The following is a 14,243-nucleotide window of genomic DNA, read 5'->3' as shown; positions in this document are numbered from 1 at the left end:
TAAATCAATCGGACTTGATGATCTTCTACATCAATTGTCCTATCCGACAAATTATTCGCATTGTCACCTTGGTCGAAGGACATCTCCTTCAACTCCTTCAGTTAACTGACGGGTATAATGGGTCGGGACTCGGGTAGGAGGCCTTACCCGAGTCCCGACCGCTTTAACCCGAAACCCCGGCCCAGGTAAGCCCGGGCGGGGTTTCTTCGGTCATCGGGTCTTCTCGATCTAGGCGGTTAGGGTCGGGTAACAGATTTCCGAACCGTTTTCCCAACACTATCCACGAGCCTCTGTAAAAGGCCTATGCACTTACTAAGCTTGAATGGACACTTATAGTCAAGGCTCCTGACACTCTCGCAAGTAATGTGGGGTTATCACAATCCCCAACCATCAGTGAAGGGCCGTCATCGACTCTAATACCACTAGTAACTCCCCAAGCCTTACCAGTTAACGATATTGTCCATGTTTGTCCCACTCCATGTCCAAGCTCACAGGTACGTGATTTTGTTCTGAGGATGACTCTAAGACTCCACCCAAAAGACATCGACACTTACTAAACTTGAGCGTACATTTATAATCCAGGTATCAGACACTATCGCGAGCGACTATCACAATTCATTTTCTTAACATGAACTCCACCGAATCATATATGTGTACTTAAAAATATATCATCTTACAACATTGATACTCTGTCGAACTCATTTTTTCTGTAAATTTTATCTGTCCACATATTCTGGTTGGAATTCACTAGAGGCGAGTCGGTCGCCCAACTCGACCAGACTGAACTTGGTCGAATCGAACAACGGTCCGCTCCACTCGGCTGAAAAAGCGATCGACCGATTTTGGTCTGTTTTGGCTTCAACTTGAGTTTTCGAAAACCGCTTTAACCGAACCGAGCGATATATATATATATATATATATATATATATATATATATATATATTTATATGTAGGGGTGGGCAACGGTCAACCAAACTGACTAAACCAACTTGGTTGAACCAAACCGAACAATGTTTGGCTTGGTTCAGTTGAAAAACGATCAATTGTTGATTTGTTTTGGCTTCGGTTTGAATTGTTGATAACAGCCCAAGTCGAACCGATCAAAGCATGCGTATATATTTTTCTATATATGTATATAAATTTTATATATTACATTATATAATACTACAAATTAATAATCAATACTTAATAAGGATCGTAAATTAAGAAATAATTTTTGTAAGGGAGGATGGGTTTTAAGTCCAAAATTGAATGGTCAATAGGTCTAGAGCCCAAAAATAATTTGAAATAGAAATAAATCCACTTAGATTAAATTACATGTCTAACCTTTGATTTTTTATTACAACCTAAGCTATCCTAAGTTAAAAAAAATAACTCAAATTAAAGATTCACTAAATTATTTCCTCAAAAAAATATTTTCTTCCACAACAAAAGTTTCATTTTCCATTTATCGTAATGACTAAACTTTTAATTATACTTTTTTATACACATTTGATTAACATAATATAGTTTCAGGAGAATTGTCTCAGAATAAATAAGATGCTAGAGAAATATAAGTATTGCAGGAAAATTAATGAAATGCTAGAGAAACATAATTTAAGACATGTGTAGGAGAATCAGTGAAATGCTAGAGAACTATTAAAAACTTGGTTAACATAATAATTTCAGACAAATTTTGTTAGAATCAATAAGATGCTAGAGAAATATAATTATTGCAGGAGAATCAAAGAAATTCTAGAGGAAAAAAAAGTCATTCTTCTTAAATAAATTTTTTAGAATGTTGTTAGAATCAATAAGATGCTAGAGAAATGCGATCCTAATTTCAGAAGAATTTATTTTTGTAAGTATATTATTGAATTTTTAAAATAAATAAAATATTAGAAAAAATTTGAGAATTCTGTTATATATAAAAATGTTGTTAGAATCAATAAGATGCTAGCGAAATAAGAAAATGATTATTAACCTACCTTTAACATATTCATAACAGATGCCAATAGAATCAAGAAAATGCTAGTAAAATACTGAAAATGTAGCAAAAACAAATTCAGTTTACATTTTTTTTTTTAGAACAAAATTGTAGTGATAGAGATTTCAAAATTCACTGTGTACGAAAAAGTGTTACATTTTAAGTTTGTTGTCATAATAAAATAATTTTTTAACAAGATTCTAAGTTTAATCGACATATATACAATTTTCTTAATGATTTCCAAGGAAAAATATGTTTCTTCAAGTTCGAAGAACATAAAATTAGACAAAGAGAGAGCGGCATTCGTTTCAGGTAAATCACGATTGTTTTAGTATGTTACTTTACACAAATATAAGTTTTGAAAATAAATATTGACAATAAATATCCACCATAAATATTTCTCTTAAAATTTATGTAAAGAATAAATGTATTAACCCAACCACTAAAAACCTTTGGTTTACCAATGGTTAAATATATATTATTGAAAGGGTAAGAATGAGATGAAATAAATGGTTTGATGCATGGGACCCACTAAATAGTAAATTTTTAGACTTATTTTCTATTTTCTGTTTATTTTGGTTTTATATTATTTATTAATTTAGGAATGGATATATGACCCCTTATTTTTTGACCTTAAACTTAAAAAATAATTTTTAAAGACTCAAATCTATGATATTTTGAAGACTAACTTTAAATTTCAACTTTCATTCTTCTAGCTTGATTTCAATTTCTTTCTCGTGTTGATTAGGTTAATTGAGTTCGGTCGGGTCGAAAACTGAAATCAGTTGAATCAAATCGAACCGAATCAAATGAAGTCAGTTGACGGTTTGATCGGTTTCAACTTCGATTGATGATCTAGCTAAACTGTCATTAATTGATTTGACTGGATACTGAATGGTCGACAATCGACAGACGTTAGCTTACTATTACCAAGATAATCATTTTTGTAATTTTATTGTACTTTTAGGAGATACCTACTTGTAGTTTTGCTAGCTTAACAGGTCCCTTTTTAGAGAGAGAGAGAGAGAGAGAGAAGAGTACTTAAATGAGAGAGAGAGGGTTAAAACTTAAAAGCTAGTAATGTATTTTAGCTAGCCCCCATGATATCTAGTTCTCTTTATATTTCATGACGGCCTAGCCTTTGTTGTCCTCCCGAATAACTCAAAATCTCTCCCCTTATTATTATTTTCTTCTATCTCTCTTCTTCCTCCTCCTCGTTTCTCCGTTTCTTCTTCTTCACCTATTTTGCACATGAAAACGGCCTCCTTCCGCCATTATTAACAAAGGAAACGAGCTCCCGATTCTTCTTTGCTGCTGCTGGTATTTACCAATTCTAACTCGAAATCCCCCCTCCCCACTTCGATTCCACTTCTTTCTTTGATTTCTCTGTATTTTTTTTATTAGCTCTGATTCGATGTTAATTAGGGTATATCTAATTATATCTCTTATAATTAGGGATTTTTCAATGTTGTTTTCTCTAATTGGGGGTTTAACAATTCTGGGTTTTCTCTAATTAGTTATCTGAATCGCTATGGGCTTTGATTTTTGGGTGTATTTTTTCATTTGAATGTAGGGCTTGGAAAATTAGGTTTTCATTTTGAATTTTTTGTAGAGATTGAACTTTGAAGTGAGGGTTTGTTTCAAACATAATTCTGCATGCATTTCAATCTGTTAGGAGATAGATAGATACTTTAATGATTAGGGTTGAAGGTATAGGAAATGAGTATTAGTGATTGTTAAACTTGAATTTGATCTTTTGGGTAGTTTGAAAAAAGTTGCAATTTTTATTATGTGTGTGCAGTGAAGAAGTGGTGAGATAAAATTGTGGGAGGAGAGAGAGAGAGATATGTCAGGGAGTTTGAGTGAAGATTCTAGTGTTGGAAGGTTATCAGAGAGAAGTGGGCAACGTTATCAGTCTGGTGAAGCAATTGCAGAATGGAGGTCTTCTGAGCAAGTCGAGAACGGCACGCCTTCTACTTCACCCCCCTATTGGGACATCAATGATGATGATGATTTTGGTATAATGCTTTGCTTTTTTTGTTCTGATTAACTGTAGTACTTTCTATTCACTTAGCCAACTGAAAAAAGAAGAGAATTATTATTTGTACCGAGTTTGTCTGTTGCAGCTAGGCATTTTGTTCTAATGCTAATGGAATAAAAAAAATTTGATTGTTGGAGGGGAAGAAAGCATCTGCTATTTTTTTTCGAAGTAATTAAAACTATCTTAGGTGTCTCTTTTTTTTTTTCCTGAATATTGTATTTCAAAATCCCAAAGTAAGTAAGAAAAAGTCTTACTTAATTTTTGATTACTTTTGGTTATCAAATGAGGGAACAACACGGCTTTTCTGGTAATCTCTTCTTTCTTACTTGTAGTATGAAAATGTATCTTCTGCTGCGTATCGTGACACAGTAAATTTAGATATAAACATCATATCACGTATCGCATATTCTAAGATTTGACACAATCTTGCTGCCTTAGTATATATTGCAAAAAATGGCTAATCCAGTTTAACGTCTTTTTGTATATATTGCAAAAAAAAATGGCTAATCCAAAGTAATAAATCTAAAGTAAGAAAACCAGCATCATATCTAAGATGAGATATACATCCCTGTACTTGCTTTTTTCACTCAATGGACGGTACCGTTGTGATGCTCCCGGTACACGGATAACAAAATTACTGAGAATAGAAGCAATTAGAAATACTACAGTTATAATGGATGTTTAATTTTTCCTTCCGATTAAGAATTTTAACATTGTGGTTGTTGTCTTGTTGATATATTAAATTGGAGAATCTATTTTCATTTATCTGAGTTCCTATTATGTAGGTCCAAAACCTTCCGAGCTATATGGAAAGTTTACGTGGAAGGTTGAAAACTTTTCACAGATCACCAAAAGAGAACTCCGGAGTAATGTCTTTGACGTCGGTGGTTACAAATGGTACAAAACCCTTTTATAATATCTGTTAAGTATTAAGCACATGCATTTTTAAATTGTATATAGTATAAAGCATGGTTTCAAACGCGGTAGACGTGTATGCCTGAAGGTCTCAGTAGCTATTCGCTAAGCTGTATGTGTCCGAGGTAGAAAACAGGCGTACACATCTGGGGTAGAACACCAGGCATGCCCATCTTGTATTTGAGGCTTATGCCTCGCTTAAAGGCGTAAGAGGCTTAGTTCCCACAGTTTTTTGATAAAATTGGTAACAGGAAGATTGCAGGCATAATGGGCCCAAGAACTATCAAGAGTAGAGAAATAATGTAAAGAAGAATTTTATGAATTTTGGCATTATATCTTGTTGAAATGGGGTTTCAGGTATATTTTAATCTACCCTCAAGGATGCGATGTCTGCAACCATGTCTCTTTGTTTCTTTGTGTTGCAAACCATGATAAGCTTCTCCCAGGTTTGATCAATTTCTGCACTATGAAAGTACTAAATGGGTTTACAATATTGTCGGTGCGAACTCTTCATAAGATGTTGTCCTTCAATTGAAAATATAATGTTTTTCCTTTTTTTTATTTTCAAATGTTGTCAGGATGGAGCCATTTCGCACAGTTTACCATATCTGTTATTAATAAAGATCAAAAGAAGACTAAATTTTCCGGTCAGTTGATTACATCCTGCGTATTGCTGAATTAGAGCTTTTCATTTGTAAACTAATGCAATCAACACAAGTTTCACAGATACATTACACCGGTTCTGGAAGAAAGAGCATGACTGGGGATGGAAAAAGTTTATGGAATTATCAAAAGTATTAGATGGGTTTATTGTTGATGACATTCTCGAGATAAAGGCTCAAGTTCAAGTTATAAGGTATTACTTCTTCTATTTTTAACTGATATTTACCTGTTCGTTTTTCTAACACCTTTTAATTTCACTGAATTCGATACTCTTTGCTACCATCTCCCTCCCCACTTTATCTTGATTATACATTCCAAAACCTTGTCATATTTTAGGAATTGATTACTTTTGTGTTATTCTTATCCGTATATGGTTTGACTATTACATGTAATTCAACTATCGTCATCTTGATGTGTTCTACAAAACGCTTCCCATTTGAGTGTTAAATTTCCACTCGGGAAGCAAGAAAGTGAATCAGCACCATCATGTTCCTGGATTCCTGGTTTATATTTCTTTCTGACCACAGCAGTATGTCCTGTATGTTTTCACGCTATATTGTGATTTATCATGATTAGATGCATATTTGGATATCCATGCATAGCCGATCTTTTTTAACTTAAACTGTCAACTGTGAACCTTGATTGTTCTTTAGAAACTTAAGTCAAAAGGTACCTTAGACTTTATGTTCTGTGCTTCTTCGGTTTGTCCTTACGCCTTGCTGTTTGGAATTTTACATAACCTACTTGTAGTCGTAAATGTGCGACTTATTTCTTTCAAATTTTCAGCATAACCTATTTGAGTCTTAGTTTTTGGTCTTCGCTTGTATATCTCTTTTATCAATATTTGGTTCTTTCGCCCGTTCAGAAAATTAGAGTGTATTAATTGTAAAAGTACCTTCTATTATGTGGGTCTATGGTATTCTTTTTCTTCATTCTCGTTGATGCTTGATTCTCAATAAGCTGGTTCATGTCTTTTATTAAGGGAGAGATCCGACCGCCCTTTCCGTTGCCTTGATTGTCAATATAGAAGAGAACTTGTTCGAGTTTACCTAACAAATGTAGAACAAATTTGTCGGCGCTTTATTGAAGATAAAAAAGGCAAACTTCAGAAATTAATTCTGGACAAAGCAAGGTGGTCAAGGTATGTAATGTGTATCCTCACAAATTTATTATTGGTGTTAAGTTTCTTGTTCTCTTAATTACTGTTTCTTCCTCAAGAATAATTATCCCTTTTGAAATTCCAAAAGAAAGAAAGGAAGAAAGAAAGAAACAAATATTATTTGATTTGGACATTATATATATTTTTGAGCAATTGAAAGAATTTTATATTGGTAACAATTTTCCGGCACTATGGATTGCATTAGTTATATCTATTGAAAATATACAGCGAAAATTCTTAATTGTCACAAGACCCATTACAGTATAACAGACTTAACAATATTATATCGTAATGTTTTCTTGAAAAAACTTGTGCAGAACAATGTTTGTTGCATTTAAAAGTATTCCTCAAGAGGCTTAATGTTTACTTTGTTTCAACTTGACATATCATAGTATCAAATTGACAGAAGTAGTGTTCTTGATTCTGATGTCATTTCTCAAATCCAAATTTTGAGCCCTATGTTGAAATTTGTTAGTATCTACCAAATACATTATATTTTTATCTTAGTTTGATTTGGGATGCTTGCAGCTTCTGTACATTCTGGTTAGGTGTTGAGCAAAACCTAAAGCGTAGGATGTCCAGAGAGAAAACAGATGTGATTTTAAAGGTAGTTGTCAAGCAGTTTTTCGTAGAGAAGGAAGTCACCTCTACTTTGGTAATGGATTCTCTCTACAGTGGTCTAAAAGCTCTAGAGTGCCAGAGTAAGAGCAAGACAGCGAGAGAATATGTACTGGACACTGAAGAATCACCAACTCCTATTGTCAATGTGGAGAATGATATCTTTAGTCTGGTTGATGATGTGCTGCCGCTTCTTGAGAGGGCTGCTCTTGAGCCTTTGCCTCCAAAGGATGAAAAGGGTCCTCAAAACCGTACAAAGGTAAGCATTTGTAGTAGTTTCGAGAATGTTAAGAAGATTTTTCGCTTGTTAGATTTATGTTGCTACTTTTCTAACTTTTAGTGTTTAGTCAGTGATGGATATTGCATTTACTTAGATTTGAGTTGGTTTTATGATGTTAATGAGTACTGACTTCTTAGTAGCAATTTTAATCGGCAGACCATATTGTGTTGCCGTATACTTGGGCCTCCGAAGGATTGCTGCATTGAATTTTTGTGTCACTTTTTAAACAAAAATTAAATCACGTACAATTTGCTGCTTTCTGAAAGCTTGATAGTTGTAAATTCTAAGTTGTGCTCGGGAGATCTCTTGTTGCTTAGGCGATGTTATTCTTGCATAATATCTTGGTTAAGGTCCTCTGAGAATCTAGCGTTTTCTTTACTTTGTTACTTCATTTTGGCTTTTATTGAATTAACATCCGACTTAGCATAAGCAACATGAAAGACGAAACTACTAAAAAAAAGGTTATATGATATGACATATAAACCATGTTTTCTTCATTACTCGCCCAAAATTTTAGCTGATGTCATTTATTTACTTAATTTATTTTGTATTGTTCGATAAGAATAAGTAGCCTGATTTACATAGCTGTTTGTTAATCATTAGCTTCCTTTGCATTCGGAGGAACCTAAATGAGTGGGAAGTCCCGATCTACTTGAACCTTTTAAATATATTAGATAGCTGGACTCCCAACCCGGGTGAAGAAGATAGGAAGGTTTGGTCTGTAAAGGAAGAGGAGGACCTTTCAGTTAAGCATTGCTACGCCCGGCTGTCCAAGCATGATGCTCAACCTGGGGACCCTTTCGAGTTCAAGTCCTTGTGGAATAACATCATCCCTCCTAGAGTTAGCTTCTTGGTTTGGGCGGCAGCTTTGGGAAAACTCCCAACGGTTGATAATCTTCAAAGGAGAGGGATGCTAATGCCCAACAGATGTAGCAGGTGCTCCTCAGCCGGAGAATCCATCAGTCATCTATTCATTCATTGTGGGGAAGCTTCGAAGATTTGGTGCTTCTTCACTGGGTCGGTTAACCTCTCTTGGTGTGCCCCGAATTCAATTTCACAAGTCATAGAGCAATGGGGTTTAGTCCCTATAAAGAAATCTAAGAGAGAGCTTTGGAATTTAGTTCCAATGGTTTTATGTTGGTCGATTTGGAAGGCCATAAATGAAGGTATCTTTACAGATTCTAGGGCAAGCTTTATGGTGGAAAAGGAGGATGTGCTAGGAGTGCTATTTGGTTGGAGTAGACACTTAGGATGGGCGAGAATGTATTCGTATTTGGATTTTGTGTCTAATTGGGGGAGCACTATATTTTGAGATGTCCTAGTTATGCTCCCCCTCATGTACATTCTTTTGTTCCTTCTTCCTTTATAAATTCAATCAATTTTCAAAAAAAAAAAAATCATTAGCTTCCTTTCTTTCGCTTGTTTTTTTTTTTCACCTCTCAGCGGTTCTCTCCAATATAGGCAGTAAACGGTTTAGAGGTTTAAACTTTTGAACTTTTTTTCTTATATGCTATGTTTCTAAGCAATTTTAGACGAAAAGACTCTAATCAATAGAATGAATATATTAAATGAAAAGACTCTAATCAATTTTATACTTTAAATATTCAAGGGTTTTGATCAGTTCCCTTTTATTCTAGAATATAACTTTTACATTCTATATGTAGGATGGAAGCTTGGGAGAGGATGTCAATAAAGATTCCATAGAGTGTGATGAGAGAAGACTCACTGAATTGGGTCGTAGGACAGTCGAAATTTTTGTGTTAACTCATATATATAGGTAATGGATGTTAAATCAATCTTATCAAGCTAACAATTAATCACACTTTGAATCTTGTTAATTCATTTTTCATTTGTGGTAAACAATATTACCAAATTAATTTGAATTATGTTTGGGGTAATCTTTTTGTAGTTCGACTGTAACTTTGTTACCTCGATATTGCAGTAATAGAATTGAGGTAGCGTACCAAGAGGCTGTGGCTTTGAAGAGACAAGAAGAGCTCATCCGCGAGGAAGAGGAAGCATGGGAAAATGAACAAAGAACAAAACGCGGAGCAACTGAAAAGGAAAAAAAAGCTAACAAGAAGAAGGTTGATGCTTTATGAAATTTCTATTGACAATTACTGAATTTCCTTGCTAAGGAAGTGTATACTCTTAACACTTCTCTTGTGCGAGTGTCCCTCACATGGACATGTTTTATTGGATACAACCATTTGAGATACTGGCGAATGCACGAGGACTTTGAAGTTTTTGTATTAAAACTAAAGCTAGGATCTTGTAGTCCTCATGAATCTTATTTTTGTTGAAGTGCTCAATCGTAGTTCATCCTTGATTTTTTGATGCCGAGTGTTTCATTCTTTATTTACACATAAAAAGAAATAAAACTTTATCTCCTTTTTCTTCTTTTTCAGAGTAAACAAAGACGGAGCAGTCGTAAAGGTAAAGACAAACGGCGGAATGAGAAGCTTGAAGTCTCATTGTCAGAGAAGTCACAAAATGAGGGTTCTATTGACAGAGAAATGGAGGGTTTGACAATGGAGCAGGCACTAGATATGCTTGAAAAGCCCGACATATTGGAAGATGTGTCAGATGTAACAGATGCAGCAGATGATGTTGCTGAAACACTTGAACCTGATTTTGAAAACAGAGATGCTAGTCCTGCGAATTGGGACACAGATACATCAGAAGTTCATCCGGCCACAGGAACTAATAGTAGTGGATTGAGTAGACAAAGTGAACTAGAAAAGAAGAGCACTTCTATAATGGATGATAGCTCTTCAACATGTTCAACCGATTCAGTTCCATCAGTGGTAATGAATGGACCTCCCTACAAAGGGAGTTCTGTGCCACACTACCCATGGCAAACATCATCTACTAGGTAATTTAGTTGAAGTAATAAGTTAATTCTTGTTCTAGTTCGCAGGAAAAGTTGGATATTTACTAGCTCTCTACTTTGTTTTTCTAGGGGAAAGAACCAACGTGCTAAAGAGATGGTTGACCGGTCCGGTTGGGGGAATGACATGGATAATTCATCACCAGATGCTGCACGCCTTCATGATCCTGCTGGGACTTCGACGGCTGCTGAACCTGATTCAGTTCACTCCTTGAAGCACCGCACCAATTGGCTTGAACAGCATTTGGTTGAGAAGGTGAAATAATCAATATCTTTTCGCTGTTTCTAACAGCTCATTTTACATATTAACACAAATTCTTACTCTTGTTAAAAGAATGTTTTTTTTATACTCAGGCACCACAGGAAGTTCGGTATTTACTTCAATTTTTTATTTTCAATCACAAGAGTCTGGTATTGCATATGTGAACGTTAAATTTGACCATGCATTTTTCCCATATAGATTTACTGATTTACATGCTTGGGTGCAGTAGTAGGATGTCAAGGATATTAAGCCATCCTTAAACTCTATCCCTTTGGCTAGGTGCTGAAAGTCTTCAACAATATTTATGGTCTTGGAATGCCAGGCTTTTAACTGACTTCTGGTGGTTGAAATTTGAAATTCATTATTTTAACAAATTTGGCTGAGGACTCCAAAGAAGCATATTCACATAGTATTTTTTTTGACATTTAGTCTGTGAACATCCCTTCGTCCTATTTTTGTCATCTAAATGTACCTGTCCACAAAGCGTGTGTAATGTTGACTTACTCCGTCTTGTCTAGGAGGTTTTTGGTAGCTGATGGTATTACAGAAACACTTCAAGACCGGGAGAAGAATGAAAAGGTCAAAGATTCCGTTGTCTTTACCCGTGTATTCATATGGAGCACGTCACTGTGCTATTCCTACTGAAAGGATCTCATAGAAAACCCTCGTACTGGTTTTGGAAGATAATATATTATGTCACGAGGATGAATGTGTTTCAAATGGGACTTATAATATAACTTAGGTTTTTCAGTTATCTCAAATCTTTAAAGGATGTGTCTCGTCTAGTTCATTTTTAGATTATCATGCATGTATTAGAGAGGTCAATGCCCAGGTTTATTGGTTCCACAATTTCTTTTGGATCCTTGTTTTAGCTTAACTTCAAACTTCGGATGCTTTTATCCGGGTATCTGTTTAGTCTTCCATTAGCTTAAGCATTTCTCTGACGTGGACTCTTTTTGTACTTGTGTTCAGGACTTAGAAGTTTCTACTCTACAGAAGAGGCCGACTGTCAAAGATGTAGAGATGGTTACTGATCAAAAGAAAAATCTGGTTGATGTCGATAGACCTAGTCAAAGGAAGACATATAAAGTATCAAATGGTCCTACTAAAATCTTCTCAAACCTGCACAATAATGTGCAACCGAAGTCTCTGGCAGTGAGCACCAGTCAGAGCCAACCGTTTCCTGTCAAGGTAATACCTCCAAATAGTTCTCAGCAAATAGAGAAAGTTATTCCAATGAGAAAACCATCAACCCAAATCTCTTCCTTGTCTAAACCGGAGGTTTATACTGGGGCAGCTCCATTGAAGCCCAAATTCACACCTCCTGAAAAACCAACACCTCAACAAGTATCTGCTATATCAAGACCCTTGAGTGCTCCTCTGGTTCCTGGTCCTAGGCCAGCAACTGCTGTCGTTCCTGTGGTGACAACAACACCCCCATTAGCACGCTCGTTGAGTGCAACTGGACGATTGGGAACTGATGCGTCACCAGCAACCCAGAGTTATACGCCTCCCAAGTCATACAAAAATGCCATCGTGGGAGAAACCATGCCGACAACCTCAGCTGCCTTCACGGGTCTTCCTGGGTCTGCTGTAAGTTCAGTCCCAACAAACTCTCAGTCAGTTTCTTCATTGGCTTCCATTCAGATGCATTTACCTCAGAACTCGGCAAGAACAGATCAGACCATGGTTAGGCCAGGCTTGAATTTTGGATCAGTAACTCCAGAAACTCTGCATAACAAACCTCTTTGGATGGAAGGAGCTATACAAGACCGCAATCTTTCGCTTTCAAACTACGCTCAAAACCGTGATTCCTATGGTGCTTCTGGTAGTAGTGCATTAGCCGTCCAAGATGAGTTTCCACACCTTGATATAATCAACTTTTTGCTCGACGAGGAACAAAGTAGTGGAATGTCAACTAATGCAAGTCTGAATTTCAGTACGACCAATGGGTATCATCATCCTCCATTGAATAGACAGTTCACTTTTCCAGGTGATATGCCTATGTCAGGGGAAGCGTCCATTAACTCTTCCAGGTTCCATCATCGCCAGGAAAACAGCTACCTTGATGACAGGCTGCAGCAGGTTTACGGCTCTTCTAGTGCCGGATCTTCTTACGACCCGTATAGGGAAGTTTATTCTGCAGTTAGTCTGCCTTATTCGGATGGTCAGATTGTTGATGGGATGATTGAGAACAAATGGCCTAGAAGGAACTCTGATTTCTCTCTGCTTAATCTTAGCAACAATCCAGGTGATGGCTATCTCTATCGTCAGCTGCCTGAGTATTCAAACCTAACATGTGATGTTAATGGATATCCCATATTCCAGCCTGCAAATGGTTTGGAATGAGAGAGGAAGTGTTGTCATTCTCGACCCCTTTATAATAATTTCATCAGAGCAAAAACCGATTAATCTGTCAACTTTGGCTTGATATTGTTAGCAGATGTTTTTATAAGAAAAACCCAATGTAAAGAATAATTTGCCATCCTCAGTGATACTCTCTCGGTACATTTGCCATCCTTCTTTTGCATGAATTTTGAGCAGGAGGGGGTTTTGTTGCTCTACTAGGGAGAGAGCAGCATCAACTAAAATTGTAAGGATTCCTATGGATGATCTCAATAACAGAGTTGCAGTCTTATTTTATTTCAATTCTCTTTCACCCTTCGAACTCTGTGTTTTCTACTAATAAAAGGTCAATATAGTAACCGAGTGCTCGGAAAGCACAAACATATAAGTCAATGAGTTCGATAACACGGTGAACTACATAATAATAAGAGGTAGGGTTCTCTTCGGCAGAAGGGATGGAGGGCTTCAGCAGGAAATTAGAAACCCTTTGCTGGATGGAGGCATCAGCAGGAACACCATCCTTGGGGTTCTCTTCTGCAGAGGGGATGAACCCCAGTCAGCGACAGGGATGCAACCGGTCGGGTTGCGTAGGCGTGATAGAAGAGAGAAGGATTTAAAGAGTTTCTGTTGACGGTGGTCCCCCGGTGAAAAAAATGAACACGAAGGAGAATAAGGAGGGACTAATAAGCAAATATAATTTTCTTTTAAGTGCTTAGGATTGTGTCTCTCTGATTCAATCAGTTGATCAAACTAGATTGGCTAATTTTTACAGAAGCAGCTGCTTTGGGGCAAGAAGAAAATGGTGCATCTCAAGAAGACCTTTTTTCGATTTTATTGACTTAATTAGGTTATACTGCAACTTAATTTTGAAGACTTGAAAAATTTGTTCTTCTCCTTTTGGTATAAACACACTTTCTATCACCACCTTCCTGTTCACTTAATCTTTATCTTCAACTCCAAGTTGAAATCAATAGTGGAGGATATGGTTATAAATGTGAAAGCATTAATGAAAAGCTTGAAAGATGAATATGAACTGGTTGAAGGTTTTACTGGATGTGTTCAGGAGGGAGACCTTCATATGACTAACAGTAATTGTTTGAGCA

The 14,243-nt window shown here is 36.2% G+C and overlaps 1 protein-coding gene across 1 annotated transcript; it reads left to right on the top strand.

Annotated features, from left to right (window-relative positions):
• The first annotated feature begins 2,920 nt into the window (after nucleotides 1-2,920).
• On the top strand, nucleotides 2,921-13,443 carry LOC147555243 (TNF receptor-associated factor homolog 1a-like). Its single transcript, XM_086662342.1, has 13 exons — nucleotides 2,921-3,286; nucleotides 3,768-3,984; nucleotides 4,793-4,904; nucleotides 5,280-5,368; nucleotides 5,501-5,569; nucleotides 5,649-5,778; nucleotides 6,568-6,726; nucleotides 7,273-7,621; nucleotides 9,307-9,419; nucleotides 9,585-9,729; nucleotides 10,051-10,517; nucleotides 10,605-10,788; nucleotides 11,767-13,443. Exons 2-13 carry the CDS (start codon nucleotides 3,813-3,815, stop codon nucleotides 13,141-13,143), a joined length of 3,366 nt encoding a protein of 1,121 aa, XP_086518468.1. The 5' UTR covers nucleotides 2,921-3,286; nucleotides 3,768-3,812; the 3' UTR covers nucleotides 13,144-13,443.
• Nucleotides 13,444-14,243: the final 800 nt, after the last annotated feature.

This window comes from Eschscholzia californica, unplaced genomic scaffold, assembly GCF_041429995.1.
Source record: "Eschscholzia californica isolate CP2 unplaced genomic scaffold, dmEscCali1.0.p SCAF_2, whole genome shotgun sequence".
Classification (NCBI taxonomy): domain Eukaryota; kingdom Viridiplantae; phylum Streptophyta; class Magnoliopsida; order Ranunculales; family Papaveraceae; genus Eschscholzia; species Eschscholzia californica.
The sequence above is the reverse complement of the archived record's forward strand: the minus strand, read 5'-3'. Positions and strand labels throughout refer to the sequence as shown.

Bases quoted from the DNA above. Each gene is read 5' to 3' on its own strand.
- LOC147555243 (XM_086662342.1), top strand. From the start codon at position 3,813: ATGTCAGGGAGTTTGAGTGAAGATTCTAGTGTTGGAAGGTTATCAGAG. The intron at 5,369-5,500 runs GTTTGATCAATT...AAATGTTGTCAG, and splicing joins CCATGATAAGCTTCTCCCAG to GATGGAGCCATTTCGCACAG. The intron at 5,779-6,567 runs GTATTACTTCTT...TCTTTTATTAAG, and splicing joins GCTCAAGTTCAAGTTATAAG to GGAGAGATCCGACCGCCCTT.